This window comes from Scyliorhinus torazame, chromosome 25 (assembly GCF_047496885.1).
Source record: "Scyliorhinus torazame isolate Kashiwa2021f chromosome 25, sScyTor2.1, whole genome shotgun sequence".
In the NCBI taxonomy this organism is placed as follows: domain Eukaryota; kingdom Metazoa; phylum Chordata; class Chondrichthyes; order Carcharhiniformes; family Scyliorhinidae; genus Scyliorhinus; species Scyliorhinus torazame.
In genome coordinates this window covers 15,637,428-15,659,472 of record NC_092731.1, presented here as the reverse complement: position 1 = coordinate 15,659,472, position 22,045 = coordinate 15,637,428, and the positions used below count along the sequence as shown (strand labels likewise).

At 58.4% G+C, this 22,045-nt stretch overlaps 1 protein-coding gene across 8 annotated transcripts in view; it reads left to right on the top strand.

The window, feature by feature from the left end:
• klc3 (kinesin light chain 3) overlaps nt 1-22,045 on the top strand; it is a 94,727-nt gene that overhangs the window by 49,014 nt on the left and 23,668 nt on the right. For all 8 annotated transcript variants that reach the window (XR_011938127.1, XR_011938128.1, XR_011938129.1 and 5 more), the window contains exons 7-10: nt 752-853; nt 17,805-17,978; nt 19,284-19,383; nt 21,983-22,035. Coding sequence is in view for 5 of the 8 variants with exons in the window: in XM_072490073.1 (XP_072346174.1) it covers nt 752-853; nt 17,805-17,978; nt 19,284-19,383; nt 21,983-22,035 (429 nt within the window). In the remaining 3 variants the exon portion in view is untranslated. The remainder of the gene's footprint in view (nt 1-751; nt 854-17,804; nt 17,979-19,283; nt 19,384-21,982; nt 22,036-22,045) is intronic.

The following is a 22,045-nucleotide window of genomic DNA, read 5'->3' as shown; positions in this document are numbered from 1 at the left end:
CGTGAATGCAAGTCTTTTTAATTAACCAGAAAATAGTGTAATACCTCAATATCCGAGACATTTGCACTGATGGCTGCCCTCAGCATTATGAAAGGGTTAGACAGTGTAAATCGGAGGACACCGCCAGAGGACAATCAGTAAGATGGTCACTGATAAATGCACTGGGGAATTCAGGAGAACATTCCTTACCTAGACAGAGTGGTGAGGATATGGAATTTGCTCCTACAGGAGGGGGTGTTTGAGGCGGATAGAACAGCTGCATTTCAGGGGAAGTTTGATAAGCACATTAGGGAGCAGGGCTTTGAAGGATATGCTGATGGGGTGCGATGGAGAGGGGTGGGAGGAGACTCGCTTGGTGATGCTGGGCTGAATGGGCTTGTTCTGTGCTGTAACTACCAGGGAAGCAGAGTTAGTTACTGAATCGCTGGTCGGTGCTGAGTGGGCTGAACTCAACCAGACTGACACGAGAACCCAGCCTGTGGGTTTAATGCCCCTGAATCAGGGAGGTTGGGGAGAAATGGGCCAGTGATCAGCAGCTGATCACCGTGCAGTGACCCCAGCAGGCGTGCCTATGATCGCTGGATGCAGATTAATTGGTTTTAAACCTCTCACCACCCAAATAGCTGAAACAAATGCATGTAGAACGCTGACCTGGGAGGGAGCCCACACAGCGTCAGCACCAGGTAATTACAGAAGGTAGAATTACAAAAGCATTGTGTGCTAACCTGGCCTTTTGAATCTTCCTGCACAGGTAGCTGCCACTTTGAATAACCTTGCCGTCCTTTTTGGCAAGAGAGGAAAATACAAAGAAGCTGAACCGCTGTGCAAGAGAGCGTTGGAAATCCGCGAGAAGGTTAGAAAGACAGCAACACAGTCCAGAAACATAGCGGAAACTGCCCATTGTGTTAACTTCTCCCCGTACCCTGCTCAGCATGCCCGCCTCTCCCCGTACCATGCTCAGCGTGCCCGCCTCTCCCTGTACCCTGCTCAACGTGCCCGCCTCGCCCCGTGCCCGCCTCTCCCTGTACCCTGCTCAGCGTGCCCGCCTCGCCCCGTACCATGCTCAGCGTGCCCGCCTCTCCCTGTACCCTGCTCAACGTGCCCGCCTCGCCCCGTACCATGCTCAGCGTGCCCGCCTCTCCATGTACCATGCTCAGCGTGCCCAACTCTCCCCTACCCTGCTCAGCGTGCCCGCCTCGCCCCGTACCATGCTCAGCGTGCCCGCCTCTCCCCATACCTGCTCAGCGTGCCCGCCTCTCCCTGTACCCTGCTCAGCGTGCCCGCCTCTCCCTGTACCATGCTCAGCGTGCCCGCCTCTTCCTGTATCCTGCTCAGCGTGCCCGCCTGTCCCCTACCCTGCTCAGCGTGCCCGCCTCTACCTGTACCCTGCTCAGCGTGCCTGCCTTTCCCTGTACCATGTCCAGTGTGCCTGCCTTTCCCTGTACCATGCTCAGCGTGCCCGCCTCTCCGTGTACCTTACTCAGAGTGCCCATCTCTCCATGTACCTTGCTCAAGAGTGCCCATCTCTCCAAGTACCTTGCTCAGCGTGCCCGCCTCTCCCTGTACCCTGCTCCATGTGCCCACCTCTCCCTGTACCATGCTCAGCGTGCCCGCCTCTCCCTGTACCATGCTCAGCATGCCTGCCTCTCCCTGTACCCTGCTCAGCGTGCCCAACTCTCCCCTACCCTGCTCAGCGTGCCCGCCTCTCCCTGTACCATGCCCAGCGTGCCCGCCTTTCCCTGTACCATGCTCAGCGTGCCCGCCTCTTCCTGTATCCTGCTCAGCGTGCCCGCCTGTCCCCTACCCTGCTCAGCGTGCCCGCCTCTACCTGTACCCTGCTCAGCGTGCCTGCCTTTCCCTGTACCATGTCCAGTGTGCCTGCCTTTCCCTGTACCATGCTCAGCGTGCCCGCCTCTCCGTGTACCTTGCTCAGAGTGCCCATCTCTCCATGTACCTTGCTCAAGAGTGCCCATCTCTCCAAGTACCTTGCTCAGCGTGCCCGCCTCTCCCTGTACCCTGCTCCGTGTGCCCACCTCTCCCTGTACCATGCTCAGCGTGCCCGCCTCTCCCTGTACCATGCTCAGCGTGCCCGTCTCTCCCTGTACCATGGTCCGTGTGCCCGCCTCTCCCCATACCTGCTCAGCGTGCCCGCCTCTCCCTGTACCCTGCTCAGCGTGCCCGCCTCTCCCTGTACCATGCTCAGCGTGCCCGCCTCTCCCTGTATCCTGCTCAGCATGCCCGCCTGTCCCCTACCCTGCTCAGCGTGCCCGCCGATCCCTGTACAATTTCCAGCGTGCCTGCCTTTCCCTGTACCCTGCTCAGCATGCCCGCCACTCCGTGTACCTTGCTCAGTGTGCCCATCTCTCCATGTACCTTGCTCAGCGTGCCCGCCTCTCCCTGTACCATGTCCAGCGTGCCTGCCTTTCTCTGTACCATGCTCAGCGTGCCCGCCTCTCCGTGTACCTTGCTCAGTGTGCCCATCTCTCCATGTACCTTGCTCAGCGTGCCCGCCTCTCCCTGTACCCTGCTCAGTGTGCCCACCTCTCCCTGTACCCTGCTCAGCGTGCCTGCCTCTCCCTGTACCATGCTCAGCATGCCTGCCTCTCCCTGTACCCTGCTCAGCGTGCCCAACTCTCCCCTACCCTGCTCAGCGTGCCTGCCTCTCCCTGTACCATGCCCAGCGTGCCTGCCTCTCCTTGTACCATGCTCAGTGTGCCCGCCTCTCCATGTACCCTGCTCAGGTGCCCACCTCTCCCCATACCTGCTCAGCGTGCCCGCTTCTCCCTGTACCCTGCTCAGCGTGCCCGCCTCTCCCTGTACCATGCTCAGCGTGCCAGTCTCTCCCTGTATCCTGCTCTGCATGCCCGCCTGTCCCCTACCCTGCTCAGCGTGCCAGCCTCTCCCTGTACCATGTCCAGCGTGCCTGCCTTTCCTTGTACCATGCTCAGCGTGCCCGCCTCGCCGTGTACCTTGCTCAGTGTGCCCACCTCTCCCTGTACCTTGCTCAGCATGCCCGCCTCTCCCTGTACCCTGCTCCGTGTGCCCACCTCTCCCTGTGCCCTGCTCAGCGTGCCTGCCTGTCCCTGTACCCTGCTCAGCGTGCCCACCTCTCCCTGTACCCTGCTCAGCATGCCAGCCGCTCCCTTTACCCTGCTCAGCGTGCCCGCCTCTCCCTGTACCATGCTCAGCATGCCCACCTCTCCCTGGACCATGCTCAGGTGCCCGCCTCCCTGTACCATGCCCAGCGTGCCCGCCTCTCCCTGTACCCTGCTCCGTGTGCCCACCTCTCCCTGTACCATGCTCCGTGTGCCCCCCTCTCCCTGTACCATGCTCAGCGTGCCAGCCTCTCCCTGTACCATGCTCAGCATGCCTGCCTCTCCCTGTACCCTGCTCAGCGTGCCCAACTCTCCCCTACCCTGCTCAGCGTGCCCGCTTCTCCCTGTACCCTGCTCAGCATGCCCGCCTCTCCCTGTACCATGCACAGCGTGCCCATCTCTCCCTGCATCCTGCTCAGCGTGCCCGCCTGTCCCCTACCATGCTCAGCGTGCCAGCCTCTCCCTGTACCATGTCCAGCATGCCTGCCTTTCCCTGTACCATGCTCAGCATGCCCGCCTCTCCCTGGACCATGCTCAGTGTGCCTGCCTCTCCCTGTACCATGCCCAGTGTGCCCGCCTCTCCTTGTACCATGCTCAGTGCCCGCCTCTCCATGTACCCTGCTCAGGTGCCCACCTCTCCCCTACCCTGCTCAGCGTGCCTGCCTCTCCCTGTACCATGCCCAGCGTGCCTGCCTCTCCTTGTACCATGCTCAGTGTGCCCGCCTCTCCATGTACCCTGCTCAGGTGCCCACCTCTCCCCATACCTGCTCAGCGTGCCCGCTTCTCCCTGTACCCTGCTCAGCGTGCCCGCCTCTCCCTGTACCATGTCCAGCGTGCCCACCTCTCCCTGTACCTTGCTCAGCATGCCCGCCTCTCCCTGTACTCTGCTCCGTGTGCCTGCCGCTCCCTGTACCCTGCTCAGCGTGCCCACCTCTCCCTGTACCCTGCTCAGCGTGCCAGCCGCTCCCTTTACCCTGCTCAGCGTGCCCGCTTCTCCCTGTACCCTGCTCAGCGTGCCCGCCTCTCCCTGTACCATGCTCAGCGTGCCCGCCTCTCCCTGTACCATGCTCAGCGTGCCCGCCTCTCCCTGTACCATGTCCAGCGTGCCTGCCTTTCCCTGTACCATGCTCAGCGTGCCCGCCTCGCCGTGTACCTTGTTCAGCAAGCCCGCCGCTCCCTGTACCCTGCTCCGTGTGCCCGCCTCTCCCTGTACCCTGCTCAGCGTGCCCGCCTATCTCTGTACCCTGCTCAGTGTGCCCACCTCTCCCTGTACCTTGCTCAGCAAGCCCGCCTCTCCCTGTACCCTGCTCCATGTGCCCACCTCTCCCTGTACCATGCTCAGCGTGCCCGCCTCTCCCTGTACCATGCTCAGCATGCCTGCCTCTCCCTGTACCCTGCTCAGCGTGCCCGCCTCTCCCTGTACCATGCTCAGCGTGCCCGCCTCTCCCTGTACCATGCTCAGCGTGCCCGCCTCTCCCTGTATCCTGCTCAGCGTGCCCGCCAGTCCCCTACCCTGCTCAGCGTGCCAGCCTCACCCTGTACCATGTCCAGCGTGCCTGCCTTTCCCTGTACCATGCTCAGCGTGCCCGCCTCGCCGTGTACCTTGATCAGCAAGCCCGCCTCTCCCTGTACCCTGCTCCGTGTGCCCGCCTCTCCCTGTACCTTGCTCAGCGTGCCCGCCTCTCCCTGTACCTTGCTCAGTGTGCCCACCTCTCCCTGTACTTTGCTCAGCAAGCCCGCCTCTCCCTGTACCCTGCTCCGTGTGCCCACCTCTCCCTGTACCATGCTCAGCGTGCCCGCCTCTCCCTGTACCATGCTCAGCATGCCTGCCTCTCCCTGTACCCTGCTCCGTGTGCCCGCCTCTCCCTGTACCATGCTCCGTGTGCCCACCTCTCCCTGTACCATCCTCAGCATGCCCGCCTCTCCCTGTACCATGCTCAGCGTGCCCAACTCTCCCCTACCCTGCTCAGCGTGCCAGCCTCTCCCTGTACCCTGCTCAGTGCCAGCCTCTCCCTGTACCCTGCTCATAGTGCCCACCTCTCACTGTACCCTGCTCAGCATGCCCCTCTCTTCCTGTACCCTGCTCAGCATGCTCGCCTCTCCCTGTACCATGCCCAGCGTGCCCGCCTCTCCCTGTACCCTGCACAGCGTGCCCGCCTCTCCCTGTACCACGCTCAGCATGCCCGCCTCTCCCTGTACCCTGCCCAGCGTGCCCGCCTCCCTGTACCATTCCCAGCGTGCCCGCCTCCCTGTACCATTCCCAGCGTGCCCGCCTCCCCTGTACCATGCCCAGCGTGCCCGCCTCCCCTGTACCATGCCCAGCGTGCCCGCCTCTCCCTGTACCATGCCCAGCGTGCCTGCCTCTCCCTGTACCCTGCACAGCGTTCCCGCCTCTCCCTGTACCATGCTCAGCATGCCCGCCTCTCCCTGTACCCTGCTCAGCATGCCCGCCTCCCTGTACCATGCCCAGCGTGCCCGCCTCCCCTGTACCATGCCCAGCGTGCCCGCCTCCCCTGTACCATGCCCAGCGTGCCTGCCTCTCCCTGTCCCCTGCTCAGCGTGCCCGCGTCTCGCTGTACCATGCCCAGCGTGCCCACCTCTCCCTGTACCCTGCTCAGCGTTCCCGCCTCTACCAGTACCCTGCTCCGTGTGCCCCCCTCTCCCTGTACCATGCTCAGCGTGCCAGCCTCTCCCTGTACCATGCTCAGCATGCCTGCCTCTCCCTGTACCCTGCTCAGCGTGCCCAACTCTCCCCTACCCTGCTCAGCGTGCCCGCTTCTCCCTGTACCCTGCTCAGCATGCCCGCCTCTCCCTGTACCATGCACAGCGTGCCCATCTCTCCCTGCATCCTGCTCAGCGTGCCCGCCTGTCCCCTACCATGCTCAGCGTGCCAGCCTCTCCCTGTACCATGTCCAGCATGCCTGCCTTTCCCTGTACCATGCTCAGCATGCCCGCCGCGCCGTGTATCTTGCTCAGTGTGCCCACCTCTCCCTGTACCTTGCTCAGCATGCCCGCCTCTCCCTGTACCCTGCTCCATGTGCCCGCCGCTCCCTGTACCCTGCTCAGCGTGCCCACCTCTCCCTTTACCCTGCTCAGCGTGCCAGCTGCTCCCTTTACCCTGCTCAGCGTGCCCGCCTCTCCCTGTACCATGCTCAGCATGCCCGCCTCTCCCTGGACCATGCTCAGTGTGCCTGCCTCTCCCTGTACCATGCCCAGTGTGCCCGCCTCTCCTTGTACCATGCTCAGTGCCCGCCTCTCCATGTACCCTGCTCAGGTGCCCACCTCTCCCCTACCCTACTCAGCGTGCCTGCCTCTCCCTGTACCATGCCCAGCGTGCCTGCCTCTCCTTGTACCATGCTCAGTGTGCCCGCCTCTCCATGTACCCTGCTCAGGTGCCCACCTCTCCCCATACCTGCTCAGCGTGCCCGCTTCTCCCTGTACCCTGCTCAGCGTGCCCGCCTCTCCCTGTACCATGTCCAGCGTGCCCACCTCTCCCTGTACCTTGCTCAGCATGCCCGCCGCTCCCTGTACCCTGCTCCGTGTGCCTGCCGCTCCCTGTACCCTGCTCAGCGTGCCCACCTCACCCTGTACCCTGCTCAGCGTGCCAGCCGCTCCCTTTACCCTGCTCAGCGTGCCCGCTTCTCCCTGTACCCTGCTCAGCGTGCCCGCCTCTCCCTGTACCATGCTCAGCGTGCCTGCCTTTCCCTGTACCATGCTCAGCGTGCCCGCCTCGCCGTGTACCTTGTTCAGCAAGCCCGCCGCTCCCTGTACCCTGCTCCGTGTGCCCGCCTCTCCCTGTACCCTGCTCAGCGTGCCCGCCTCCCTGAACCTTGCTCAGTGTGCCCACCTCTCCCTGTACCTTGCTCAGCAAGCCCGCCTCTCCCTGTACCCTGCTCCATGTGCCCACCTCTCCCTGTACCATGCTCAGCGTGCCCGCCTCTCCCTGTACCATGCTCAGCATGCCTGCCTCTCCCTGTACCCTGCTCAGCGTGCCCGCCTCTCCCTGTACCATGCTCAGCGTGCCCGCCTCTCCCTGTACCATGCTCAGCGTGCCCGCCTCTCCCTGTATCCTGCTCAGCGTGCCCGCCTGTCCCCTACCCTGCTCAGCGTGCCAGCCTCACCCTGTACCATGTCCAGCGTGCCTGCCTTTCCCTGTACCATGCTCAGCGTGCCCGCCTCGCCGTGTACCTTGATCAGCAAGCCCGCCTCTCCCTGTACCCTGCTCCGTGTGCCCGCCTCTCCCTGTACCTTGCTCAGCGTGCCCGCCTCTCCCTGTACCTTGCTCAGTGTGCCCACCTCTCCCTGTACTTTGCTCAGCAAGCCCGCCTCTCCCTGTACCCTGCTCCGTGTGCCGACCTCTCCCTGTACCATGCTCAGCGTGCCCGCCTCTCCCTGTACCATGCTCAGCATGCCTGCCTCTCCCTGTACCCTGCTCCGTGTGCCCGCCTCTCCCTGTACCATGCTCCGTGTGCCCACCTCTCCCTGTACCATCCTCAGCATGCCCGCCTCTCCCTGTACCATGCTCAGCGTGCCCAACTCTCCCCTACCCTGCTCAGCGTGCCAGCCTCTCCCTGTACCCTGCTCAGTGCCAGCCTCTCCCTGTACCCTGCTCATAGTGCCCACCTCTCACTGTACCCTGCTCAGCATGCCCCTCTCTTCCTGTACCCTGCTCAGCATGCTCGCCTCTCCCTGTACCCTGCTCAGCATGCACGCCTCTCCCTGTACCATGCCCAGCGTGCCCGCCTCTCCCTGTACCCTGCACAGCGTGCCCGCCTCTCCCTGTACCACGCTCAGCATGCCTGCCTCTCCCTGTACCCTGCCCAGCGTGCCCGCCTCCCTGTACCATTCCCAGCGTGCCCGCCTCCCTGTACCATTCCCAGCGTGCCCGCCTCCCCTGTACCATGCCCAGCGTGCCCGCCTCCCCTGTACCATGCCCAGCGTGCCCGCCTCTCCCTGTACCATGCCCAGCGTGCCTGCCTCTCCCTGTACCCTGCACAGCGTTCCCGCCTCTCCCTGTACCATGCTCAGCATGCCCGCCTCTCCCTGTACCCTGCTCAGCATGCCCGCCTCCCTGTACCATGCCCAGCGTGCCCGCCTCCCCTGTACCATGCCCAGCGTGCCCGCCTCCCCTGTACCATGCCCAGCGTGCCTGCCTCTCCCTGTCCCCTGCTCAGCGTGCCCGCGTCTCGCTGTACCATGCCCAGCGTGCCCACCTCTCCCTGTACCCTGCTCAGCGTTCCCGCCTCTACCAGTACCCTGCTCAGTGTGCCCGCCTCTCCCTGTACCATGCCCAGCGTGCCCGCCTCTCCCTGTTCCATGCCCAGCGTGCCCGCCTCTCCCTGTACAATGCTCAGCGTGCCCGCCCCTCCCTGTACCCTGCTCAGGGTGCTCGCCTCACCTTGTACCATGCGCAGCGTGCCTGCCTGCCTCCCTGTACCATGCTCAGCATGCCCGCCTCTCCCTGTACCATGCCTAGCTGCCCGCCTCTCCCTGTACCCTGCTCCGCGTGCTCGCCTCTCCCTGTACCCTGCTCAGCGTGCCCGCCTCCCCCTGTACCATGCTCAGTGTGTTAACTTCTCCCTATGCCTGCTCAACGTGCCTGCCTCTCCCTGTACCATAAACAGTGGGTCCACCTCTCCCTGTACCATGCTCCTTGTGCCCACCTCTCCCTGTACCCTGCTCCGTGTGCCCACCTCTCCCTGTACCCTGCTCAGCGTTCCCGCCTCTCCCTGTACCATGTTCAGTGTGCCCGCCTCTCCCTGTACCATGCTCAGCGTGCCAGCCTCTCTCTGTACCATGCTCAGCGTGCCAGCCTCTCTCTATACCATGCTCAGCGTGCCAGCCTCTCCCTGTACCCTGCTCAGTGCCAGCCTCTCCCTGTACCCTGCTCATAATGCCCACCTCTCCCTGTACCCTGCTCAGCATGCCCGTCTCTTCCTGTACCCTGCTCAGCATGCCCGCCTCTCCCTGTACCCTGCTCAGCATGCTCGCCTCTCCCTGTACCCTGCTCAGCATGCTCGCCTCTCCCTGTACCCTGCTCAGCATGCTCGCCTCTCCCTGTACCATGAACAGCGTGCCCACCTCTCCCTGTACCCTGCTCAGTGTGCCCGCCTCCCCCTGCACCATGGTCAGCATGCCCACCTCTCCCTGTACCATGCTCAGCGTGCCCGCCTCACCCTGTACCATGCGCTGCGTGCCTGCCTGCCTCCCTGTATCATGCCCAGTGTGCCCGCCTGTCCCTGTACCCTGCTCAGCGTGCCTGCTTCTCCCTGTACCCTGCTCAGTGTGCCCACCTCCCCCTGTACCCTGCTCAGTGTGTTAACTTCTCCCTATGCCTGCTCAGCGTGCCCTCCTGTCCTTGTACCATGCCCAGTGTGCCTGCCTCCCTGTACCATGCTCAGTGTGCCCACCTCTCCCTGTACCCTGCTCAGCGTGCCCACCTCTCCCTGCACCCTGCTCAGCGTGCCCACCTCTCCCTGTACCATGCTCAGTGTGCCCGCCTCTCCCTGTACCCTGCTTAGCGTGCCCACCTCTCCCTGTACCATGTTCAGCGTGCCCGTCTCTCCCTGTTCCATGCTCAGAGTGCCAGCCTCTCCCTGCACCATGCTCAGCGTGCCCACCTCTCCCTGTACCCTGCTCAGCGTGCCCGTCTCTCCCTTACCCTGCTCAGCGTATCTGCCTCTCCCTGTACCATGCTTAGCATGCCCGCCTCTCCCTTACCCTGCTCAGCGTGCCCACCTCTCCCTGTACCCTGCTCAGCGTGCCCGTCTCTCCCTGTACCATGCTCAGCGTGCCCACCTCTCCCTGTACCTTGCTCAGTGTGCCCACCTCTCCCTGTACTTTGCTCAGCAAGCCCGCCTCTCCCTGTACCCTGCTCCGTGTGCCCACCTCTCCCTGTACCATGCTCAGCGTGCCCGCCTCTCCCTGTACCATGCTCAGCATGCCTGCCTCTCCCTGTACCCTGCTCCGTGTGCCCGCCTCTCCCTGTACCATGCTCCGTGTGCCCACCTCTCCCTGTACCATCCTCAGCATGCCCGCCTCTCCCTGTACCATGCTCAGCGTGCCCAACTCTCCCCTACCCTGCTCAGCGTGCCAGCCTCTCCCTGTACCCTGCTCAGTGCCAGCCTCTCCCTGTACCCTGCTCATAGTGCCCACCTCTCACTGTACCCTGCTCAGCATGCCCCTCTCTTCCTGTACCCTGCTCAGCATGCTCGCCTCTCCCTGTACCCTGCTCAGCATGCACGCCTCTCCCTGTACCATGCCCAGCGTGCCCGCCTCTCCCTGTACCCTGCACAGCGTGCCCGCCTCTCCCTGTACCACGCTCAGCATGCCCGCCTCTCCCTGTACCCTGCCCAGCGTGCCCGCCTCCCTGTACCATTCCCAGCGTGCCCGCCTCCCTGTACCATTCCCAGCGTGCCCGCCTCCCCTGTACCATGCCCAGCGTGCCCGCCTCCCCTGTACCATGCCCAGCGTGCCCGCCTCTCCCTGTACCATGCCCAGCGTGCCTGCCTCTCCCTGTACCCTGCACAGCGTTCCCGCCTCTCCCTGTACCATGCTCAGCATGCCCGCCTCTCCCTGTACCCTGCTCAGCATGCCCGCCTCCCTGTACCATGCCCAGCGTGCCCGCCTCCCCTGTACCATGCCCAGCGTGCCCGCCTCCCCTGTACCATGCCCAGCGTGCCTGCCTCTCCCTGTCCCCTGCTCAGCGTGCCCGCGTCTCGCTGTACCATGCCCAGCGTGCCCACCTCTCCCTGTACCCTGCTCAGCGTTCCCGCCTCTACCAGTACCCTGCTCAGTGTGCCCGCCTCTCCCTGTACCATGCCCAGCGTGCCCGCCTCTCCCTGTTCCATGCCCAGCGTGCCCGCCTCTCCCTGTACCATGCTCAGCGTGCCCGCCCCTCCCTGTACCCTGCTCAGGGTGCTCGCCTCACCTTGTACCATGCGCAGCGTGCCTGCCTGCCTCCCTGTACCATGCTCAGCATGCCCGCCTCTCCCTGTACCATGCCTAGCTGCCCGCCTCTCCCTGTACCCTGCTCCGCGTGCTCGCCTCTCCCTGTACCCTGCTCAGCGTGCCCGCCTCCCCCTGTACCATGCTCAGTGTGTTAACTTCTCCCTATGCCTGCTCAACGTGCCTGCCTCTCCCTGTACCATAAACAGTGGGTCCACCTCTCCCTGTACCATGCTCCTTGTGCCCACCTCTCCCTGTACCCTGCTCCGTGTGCCCACCTCTCCCTGTACCCTGCTCAGCGTTCCCGCCTCTCCCTGTACCATGTTGTGTGCCCGCCTCTCCCTGTACCATGCTCAGCGTGCCAGCCTCTCTCTGTACCATGCTCAGCGTGCCAGCCTCTCTCTATACCATGCTCAGCGTGCCAGCCTCTCCCTGTACCCTGCTCAGTGCCAGCCTCTCCCTGTACCCTGCTCATAATGCCCACCTCTCCCTGTACCCTGCTCAGCATGCCCGTCTCTTCCTGTACCCTGCTCAGCATGCCCGCCTCTCCCTGTACCCTGCTCAGCATGCTCGCCTCTCCCTGTACCCTGCTCAGCATGCTCGCCTCTCCCTGTACCCTGCTCAGCATGCTCGCCTCTCCCTGTACCATGAACAGCGTGCCCACCTCTCCCTGTACCCTGCTCAGTGTGCCCGCCTCCCCCTGCACCATGGTCAGCATGCCCACCTCTCCCTGTACCATGCTCAGCGTGCCCGCCTCACCCTGTACCATGCGCTGCGTGCCTGCCTGCCTCCCTGTATCATGCCCAGTGTGCCCGCCTGTCCCTGTACCCTGCTCAGCGTGCCTGCTTCTCCCTGTACCCTGCTCAGTGTGCCCACCTCCCCCTGTACCCTGCTCAGTGTGTTAACTTCTCCCTATGCCTGCTCAGCGTGCCCTCCTGTCCTTGTACCATGCACAGTGTGCCTGCCTCCCTGTACCATGCTCAGTGTGCCCACCTCTCCCTGTACCCTGCTCAGCGTGCCCACCTCTCCCTGCACCCTGCTCAGCGTGCCCACCTCTCCCTGTACCATGCTCAGTGTGCCCGCCTCTCCCTGTACCCTGCTTAGCGTGCCCACCTCTCCCTGTACCATGTTCAGCGTGCCCGTCTCTCCCTGTTCCATGCTCAGCGTATCTGCCTCTCCCTGTACCATGCTTAGCATGCCCGCCTCTCCCTTACCCTGCTCAGCGTGCCCACCTCTCCCTGTACCCTGCTCAGCGTGCCCGTCTCTCCCTGTACCATGCTCAGCGTGCCCACCTCTCCCTGTACCATGCTTAGCATGCCCGCCTCTCCCTTACCCTGCTCAGCGTGTCCGCCTCTCCCTGCACCATGCTCCGTGTGCCCGCCTTTCCCTTTACCCTGCTCAGCGTGCCCACCTGTCCTTGTACCATGCTCAGTGTGCCAGCCTCTCCCCGTACCCCCACAGAAAGCCGAGGTTGAGTAATGCCGAGAGAATTCCACTAATATATTTGAGGTTGATGGCCCCCTGACAATGCTGACGGTAGATGCGGTGAATCCCCTTTACAAGAGCAGATTATTACGCAGGTAATGCAATATGTATTATTCATTTAAACAGGACCTGTGTTGGTGCAAGGCCACAGAACTCTGATTGCGTCTGAACAGATGCAAAGATAAGAAAACCCTGCAAGTTTTTAAGTGAACGGTTTTGGAAGGGGTGCAGTGAATATTCGCTAGAATGATACCAGGGCTTTACAGGGTTAAATTAAGAGAAATGGGGAGGGAAGGGGGGTGGGGGGTGGGGGGTGGGGGGGGGGGGGGGTGCATCACGTGTCTCTTTTTTTAAGCAATAAATCTTGAATTGAACCATTCAGGAGTGAAATGAGAACGCACTTTTTCCACACAAAACCTAGTGGAAATCTGGGAAACACTGAAGGCCGTGGATGCTGAAAACATTAAAGGCTGAGATATGAGTAGGATTTTGTAGGGTAGGTGTACCCTGTGGTAGAATATTGGACCAGACCCCAATTTGTGTTAGGATGCCGGACGAGAAAGCCGCAAACAATTTGCAATTTGTAACACTGTGAGGAAAGGATACTTCACCCCAGGCAGGAGTGGTTACAATGACCAGTAAGTATCTTTTATGCGAAACTTTTGATTTAACCACATTAGCATCAAAGAAATAGCTTTACAATTAACGGTTAAACAGTTCATAAATAAAAGGAAACACATTAATTTATGCCCTACACCTTCACCATATATATTTTATTTTTTTATTTTTTATAAATTTAGTGTACCCAATTCACTTTTTCCAATTAAGGGGCAATTTAGCGTGCCCAATCCACCTAACCTGCACATCTTTGGGTTGTGGGGGCGCAACCCACGCAGACACGGGGAGAATGTGCAAACTCCACACACAGTGACCCAGAGCGGGGATCGAACCTGGGACCTCAGCACCGTGAGGCAGCAGGTCTAACACACTGCGCCACAGTGCTGCCCTACCATATATATTCTAACCGAGCAACCCGAATACAGTTCAATTGCCACTTATAAATAAAGTTAGCAAAACAGGTTTACATGCTGTCCTGTCCTCTGTGTAAGGACCTTTTGGAGAGGGACCCTTTCAGGAACAACCTGAAAATCCTTCTGCCTTGTCAGACTCGTCCTCTGGCAAAATTGCCAAAACTACAAACAGACCTGGCTCCTCCCATTAATTGCATCATCTATTCCGCTAAGTTGTCCCATGACCTGCTTAACTAGGACTAACCACTACTCCCTCATAAATGACCTACACCTTCAGGGAAAACTCATTTATATAAAATCAATGTTTCATTAGCCATCTCTCTGTAAACAATTAAATGGTTAGAATCAATGATCAACTCACCCTTTATGACTCCTTAATTACAGCTTTAGTAAAGACGTGTGTGTGTGTGCGTGCGTGTGTGCGTGCGTGCGTGCGTGGGTGCGCAGTTGTGGTAGAGGTGTCTTGAAAAGACTGTTTGGAGGCAGAGAGAGAGAGAGGGACCCTTTCAGGAACACCCTTCAAATCCTTTATTCTTTGTCAGACTATAAATCCTACAGCCAAAATTGCTTACAACAAACCTTGCTCCTCCCATTAATTACAGTATCTCTATCCCACTCAGATTCCATGACCTGCTTACCTAAGTGTAAACACAATGGGCGGGATTCTCCTTTGGCTGACGTCGAAATCGCGAAATGACGGCTGGTATGGGTGTCGGCATGTGGTGCAGGGTGGGGGGGTCTGCCGCCCTCCGGGTTGTGTGGTGGCGGCGGGGGGAGGTGGTACGGGTGTGAGGGGTGTTAGTGCCAAGGGCACAGTGCTGCCTACTCATCCTGGCCGCCCTGAGGAAGTTGTGCACTTTTTTCCGGCACTATTGATCGGCCTGGATGATGTTGCCCACGGCGCTGACAGCCTCTGCCACCTGCGCCCAGGCACGGCGAACGGCGGCGGCAGTCTCCTTCCCGGGCCGGGGTACAGGGCCATCCGCCTCGCCTCCACCACGTCAAGGAGGGTTTCCAGCTCAGCATCCGTGAAGCGTGGGGCCGTTCGGCTTGCTGCCATCTTGTTGGCTGGTGTGTGTGTGTGTGGGGAGTGCAGTGTGTATATGTGGCTGCAGCTTGTCAGCCTCCCGAGTGTCAATTGCGAAACTGGCGACTCCGGCACCGTTTCTCATTGGAATCGATTGTGTTGCACGTAGCGCCGGTGCCAGCCCCTCAACAGTAGCGGAATCGATCCAGGTGCGCCGTCAGTTTTGCTGTCGTGAAAATCCACGAAATCTGCGCCGGTGTCAACACTTAGCCTCAGAAATGGAGAATCCCGCCCAATGTCTCAAGTTACCTACTCTCCAGGGACTCTCCAACAATCATAACAAAGTTCCATTCAGCATCTCTTTGTAAACAAGTAACTGGTAAAAATGATTATCCACTTTTACATCTTATTTGCGCCTTTTGCAGACACGCCTCCTGTATGTTAAGCCAGACATTTAATAACATTACTGCATCAGAGATATGTAATACAATCTATATAAAATCTTCCTACATTCGTCACAGTACCGAGGTGTGATATCTCTGGTATGGACCCAGATACTCGTCACGTGTTATTTTTAACTGATGAGCCATTAACAAAGACTGGAAATGCTGGGAAAGCATATAATTAATCAAAGGATTTCCTGCCACGCGATATCACAAGGATAGGACTTTGCTAATAAATTCAATAAGGAATTGAGGAAAGCATCTTTATCCGGAGCGGTTGAAACGTGGAACTTGCTTCCACATGGAGTAGTTACTGCAGGAACTTGCAACGGCGTCTCCGACAGCACCTTCCAAACCTGCAACCTCTCCCATCTAGAGGAGCAATGCAGCAGACGGACGGGAACGGCGCCGCCTGCAGATCCCCCTCCAAGTCCCACTCGAAAATACATCGGTCATTCCTTCCCCCGCTACACCACACGGACACCAATGTCCAAGAGGCGGCTAACCACCACTTCTCAAGGGCAATTAGGGAGGGGCAACAAATGCCGGCCTAGCCAGCGATCCGTGAACGAATGTATTTTTAAAAGATAGGGCGGGTTTAAGGATAAACATAAGGGGTCATCCATTTGAGACCGAGGTGAGAAGGAATTTCCTCGCAGAGAGCTGCAGAGGCTGGGGCATTAAGTATGTTCGAGGCTGAGGTGGACAGATTTTTAATCAGTGAGGGAATCGAGGGTTCTGGGGATAAGGCAGGAAAGGAGAGGAGGATTATCACATCAGTCACGATCTCATTGAATGGAGCAGACGTGATGGGCCGAATGGCCAACTTCTGCTCCTACGTCTTATGGTCTTAAGGAAGCACGGTAGCCTTGTGGATAGCACAATTGCTTCACAGCTCCAGGGTCCCAGGTTCGATTCCGGCTTGGGTCACTGTCTGTGCGGAGTCTGCACATCCTCCCCGTGTGTGCGTGGGTTTCCTCCGGGTGCTCTGGTTTCCTCCCACAGTCCAAAGATGTGCAGGTTAGGTGGATTGGCCATGATAAATTGCCCTTAGTGTCCAAAATTGCCAGTAGTGTTGGGGTGGGGTTACTGGGTTATGGCGATGGGGACCTCGGATGGGGTGCTCTTTCCAGGAGCCGGTGCGGACTCGATGGGCTGAATGGCCTCCTTCTGCACTGTAAATTCTATGAAATCTATGAAGCAAGAGATTGATATGCTGATGGGGTGAGATAAAAAGGGGCAAGAATGGGCCCATGTGGACCAGATAAACACACGCATGTGGACCTGATAAACATACGCATGTGGACTAGTTAAACATACACGTGCGGCTCAGTCAAACATACACATGTGGACCAGTTAAACATACGCGTGTGGACGAGTTAAACATACGCATGTGGACCAGTTAAACATACGCGTGTGGACGAGTTAAACATAGGCATGTGGACCAGTTAAGCATGCGCATGTGGACCAATTAAACATACACATGTAGACCAGTTAAACATACACATATGGACCGGTTAAACATACACACGTGGACCGGTTAAACATACGCATGTGGACAGGTTAAACATACACATGTGGACCAGTTAAACATACGTATGTGGACCAGTTAAACATACGTATGTGGACCAGTTAAACATACGCATGTGGACCAGTTAAACATACGCATGTGGACCAGTTGGAAATCGCTGTTAGTTGTAACCTGGCTGATAACACAGGCTGGATATGATAGATCACTTTGCACTTTTTAAGGAATTAATCCTTTGACATAGTGTAAATAATCAAAAAAACATTTCTTCCTACCTGTGAGCGATCCTGAGTTCTAACAACAGCTGATTTGATTTAGCATGCCTGAATCCAACTTTTTGTTCCTTGTGGCTCCTGAGGAATTATTTCCCGCAAAGACTTTTAACTAATCCCAGATGTCTTTCAGCCGTAACCAATTTGGGCCTGAGTTGAGCTGACTGCAAATTAGGTTTAAAAGATGAAAGTGCACACTATATTTTCTCTGCTTTGGGAGATACATAATTAGCAGCAGAGCTCCGGAGGTGCCTTGAGCATTGCAATTTAGAGGCCGAACCATAACTAGTATGTGCTTACTGCTTTTACTTCCCTATATTGGTTGCCAGTGAGGATCCAACGAAACTTAAAGCTTCTCATGACAATTCCCTTTCAAATTTCTCCCCTCTCCCAATTCTATTAATTGAGTGTGTGCGTGCATATCAATGCATGCATGTGCGAGTGAGTGCATGCGCGTGTGCATGTGCATGCATGTCAGTGCGTACAAGTTTGTGTGCTCATGTGAATGTGTTCCTGCAAGTGAGTGTGCAAGTGTGAGTGCGCACGCGAGTGTTCCTGCGAGTGAGTGTGTGCAAGTGTGTGAGCGAGTGCGTGCGAGTGTGCAAGTGCGTGCATGTCAGTGCATGCATGTGTGAGTGCACGTATGAATGCATGTACGCGAGTGCGTGTATATGCATGTGAGTGAATTCCTGTGAGTGTATGGCCATCTGCGTTCCTGTGAGTGAGTGCGTGTGAGTGCATGCATGTGACAGCGTGAGCACGAGTGAATGAATGAGTTTGTGTGCATGCATGTGCCTGTGTGTGTATGGCTGAACGTCTGATTGTACACGTTTTGTGTGTGTGTGATGTCTTTGAGTGTGCACAGGTGTGTCTGAGTGTGAGTGTATCTGCCTGGACATTTGATTGTCCGAGCGTGTGTGTCTTGTGTCTGATTCTGTGAATGAGCTTGGCTAATTTTTGTGTTCTGAATCCTCAGGTGCTGGGCAAGGACCACCCCGATGTGGCAAAGCAGCTGAATAACCTGGCACTGCTGTGCCAGAACCAGGGCAAGTATGAGGAGGTGGAGTATTACTACGAACGGGCCTTGGAGATCTACCAGACCAAGCTGGGATCAGAGGATCCCAATGTGGCCAAGACGAAGAATAATCTGGTGAGAAATGCAGCTGGGCACAGTACTCCAGAGAGTAGAGAAGTAATGGGTCTACCCCGTTGAGTGTCAGCAGGCTGTTTGACCACAGGGGCATCACCCTAATCTCTGTCCTCGCATTACATCCGTAAAGATGCACCTTTCACCCGGATGCAAAAACCTTCCCGAGGGCACATAGGGGCGGGTAATAAATGCTGACCTTGCGGACAACACTCCCATCCCAAGAGCTTGAAAAAGAAAATTAAGTGGCTGAATTTTCTCCCTCCCAGAGGCATTAAGAGCACTTGTAGCAGCACATGGCTGATCAGGGAACCCGTCACAGATTGGGCAACACTGCTGACAGCTCTTAGTCAGTATGACTCAGTCTGATGCTTGTCAACTAAGCAGGCAAGGGGTGGGCAGCTCATAGTCTTCAAGCCGAAATGGGCAGATCTTCGAGGGCTGCATTAGAATTGTCGCTGAAAGAGGCTGTTAAAACCCGTCTGCTTCGCTAACGCCCCTCTAGGGAGGGAAATCTGCCGTCCTTACCCGGTCTGGCCTACACATGACTCCAGACCCCAGAACAATACTGACCCTTAACTGCCCCTCTGAAATGGCTGACCGAGACACTCAATTGTATTCGAGAAGACACCTCACTACCACCTTCTTGAGGGCAATTAGAGATGGGCAATAAATGGCAGCAATGCTGCTGTGTCGTGAATACATGAAGAAAGGTATGAAGATTGAAAAGAGTCAGAGATGGGATTAAAGAAATCACCAATTAGAAAACTCCAAACTAATTTTCTTTTAAGTGCTTTTAGACTGTATGGAGGAACAGAACATCGAGGGTGATGAAAGGTTTCAGGTGAAGACTCATGGAAGCACGGTTTGGAGTAAAAGATGATGCACGGAGCCTTGGTTTCAATGGAGTCTGCAGGGAAAGGAGGAGGAAGACGGGGCATTTGCAGCTTAGGACAAACTTCAGAGAATGTTAGTGACGGCCCTAATTGCCCTCCAGCAAGGGGCGGTGAGTCGCCTTCTTTAATACAGCTGAATGTCTCGCTCAGGGTCACCATCAGAAGGGGCAGTTAAGGGTCAGCCACATCGCTGTGGGGTCTGGAGTCACATGTAGGCCAGACCGGGTAAGGGCGGCAGATTTCCTTCCCTAAAGGGGACATTAGTGAACCGGACAGGTTAGTGACAGTGATATCGTTCGAGATGTGAGGAGTTGCATTGGAAACTGCGTTTGCCGCGTAAATAGAAAATGGGCTTGCGAGTGCGTCAATGAGGTGACCCTGAGCTCTGCACTTCTCACCTTCTCTGTTCTAGGCTTCCTGTTACCTCAAGCAAGGCAAATACAGGCAGGCTGAGGCTCTGTACAAAGAGATCCTAACCCGGGCCCACGAGAGGGAGTTTGGTTCTGTCGATGGTGAGTTAAACATTTCAACTGAACTATTCCTTAGCGAGACCCCCTCCCCCACCCCAGAATAACAAGTTAGCCATTTATCAAAGAGGCTGATGATCGCATCGGGTGACTACCATTTTTTTTAAAAGCACGAGGAAGTGGCAGCCATAAAGGTTTATAATAGCAAGGGGCCACTGTCATATTCTGTATGATCTTGGGGAAGAAGGAATAAGAGAACAGCCATCGAGCTAACTGCTTCCTTAACCCTTCTAATCTGTACTATCAAGGGCTCTGCCCACTCACGGGATCTCCTGAGGAAAGGTTGTGTGCTGATGGCCATAGTAGAGCAGAATTGCAGAATAGTCACCCCTACCTATCCGCTTATTGGCCTCTGCGCTACAGGAAACATTCTCCATCCTTACGGCACAGCTTCCACCGTGCCCTGCGGGGTTTCCCACCATCTCCGCCACCAGCTGCACCTTTCAATCCCATGATCTCCCCCCACCCAGATGGGCAAGGGGAGCAGGTGCATGGCAACACGGTCACCAGGTTCCCCCCCGCCCCACCCCTCTGCCGCGGGGGTCACCGGCAGGTCCCCCCCGCCCCCCTGCCACGGGGGTCACCGGCAGGTCCCCCCCGCCCCCCTGCCACGGGGGTCACCGGCAGGTCCCCCCCCGCCCCCCTGCCACGGGGGTCACCGGCAGGTCCCCCCCGCCCCCCTGCCACGGGGGTCACCGGCAGGTCCCCCCCGCCCCCCTGCCACGGGAGTCACCGGCAGGTCCCCCCCGCCCCCCTGCCACGGGGGTCACCGGCAGGTCCCCCCCCCGCCCCCCTGCCACGGGGGTCACCGGCAGGTCCCCCCCGCCCCCCTGCCACGGGGGTCACCGGCAGGTCCCCCCCCGCCCCCCTGCCGCGGGGGTCACCGGCAGGTCCCCCCCCGCCCCCCTGCCGCGGGGGTCACCGGCAGGTCCCCCCCCGCCCCCCCTGCCGCGGGGGTCACCGGCAGGTCCCCCCCGCCCCCCTGCCGCGGGGGTCACCGGCAGTGCCCCCCTGCCGCGGGGGTCACCGACAGGTCCCCCGCTCACTGCCGCGGGGGTCACCGGCAGGTCCCCCGCTCACTGCCGCGGGGGTCACCGGCAGGTCCCCCCCGCCCCCCTGCCGCGGGGGTCACCGGCAGGTCCCCCCCGCCCCCCTGCCGCGGGGGTCACCGGCAGGTCCCCCCCGCCCCCCTGCCGCGGGGGTCACCGGCAGGTCCCCCCCCGCCCCCCTGCCGCGGGGGTCACCGGCAGGTCCCCCCCGCCCCCCTGCCGCGGGGGTCACCGGCAGGTCCCCCCCGCCCCCCTGCCACGGGGGTCACCGGCAGGTCCCCCCCGCCCCCCTGCCACGGGGGTCACCGGCAGTGCTAACCACTGTGCCGTGAAAGAACTTTTTAAAAGTTTGTAACTATCCCTGTAATGTCAAGCCCTAAATGTCATGTCATTTTGGAATGTTTTGTACATTACAGCAGTGTTCTTCAAACTTTTTTTCCGGGGACCCATTTTTACCAATCGGCCAACCTTCGGGACCCAACCCGGCCGACCTACGCAACCCTCGCCGGCCGACCTACGCGACCCTCGCCGGCCGACCTACGCGACCCTCGCCGGCCGACCTACGCGACCCACGCCTGGACGACTTGCGCAACCCCCCATTTTCCCTTACCTTGTTTGCTGCTGACAAAAATGGAGGAAATGGTTTTGGGTCCCATTTGAGTTCTGCATTTTTTTCCTGTAACATTTTATCAAATAAAAGCCCCCCCCCCCCCCGAACTTGTATAAAAAATAAAATGAATAAAATAAATGAATTAAACCCCCCGAACTTGTAAAACAAAAAGCTGTGACCGTTTTAAAAAAAATGGTCGCACTGCGCATGTGTGCCTGAAAACCGGTTTTGCGCGAACGGGAGCGCTGCGACGCTCCCGACACCCACCCGCGACCCACCCTGGGATCGCGCCCCTGAGTTTGACAATGCCTGCATTACAGTAACTCACTTTAATGTTCCTTTGTTTTGACGAGAAATGTTGAAAAGAACTTAACTCCAGTTTACTTATTAGATCTTATGGGAAATTCTTCTTGGCTTAATGTTGTTGACTTAAAATTGCAATTTTCAGTAATGCAGCTGGGCCGTTAAGTTGTGGGTTAGCACCATGGCTTCACAGCTCCAGGGTCCCAGGTTCGATTCCCGGCTTGGGTCACTGTCTGTGCGGAGTCTGCACGTTCTCCCCGTGTCTGCGTGGGTTTCCTCCGGGCGCTCCGGTTTCCTCCCACAGGTCCCGAAAGGCGTGCTTGTTAGGTGAATTGGACATTCTGAATTCTCCCTCAGTGTACCCGAACATGCGCCGGAATGTGGCGACTAGGGGCTTTTCACAGTAACTTCACTGCAGGGTTAATGTAAGCCTACTTGTGACACTGATAAAGATTTTTTTTTTAAAGTGAGGAATAACTGCTTGCCCTGCCCCCTTGCGTCATCCATCCTGGGCAGGGCCCTGAGAGATGTCGCTGGGTGAAGCATTGTACCAGTTAAGTGCAGCTTGAAAGCTAAAGGAAAGTGGGGATAATGTTGAACGCGTTCTTGCTTCCCCCTGCAGGTGACCGCAGGCAGGTGTGGATGAACGCGGAGGACGGCGACGATTCAAACAAGGTAATGACCA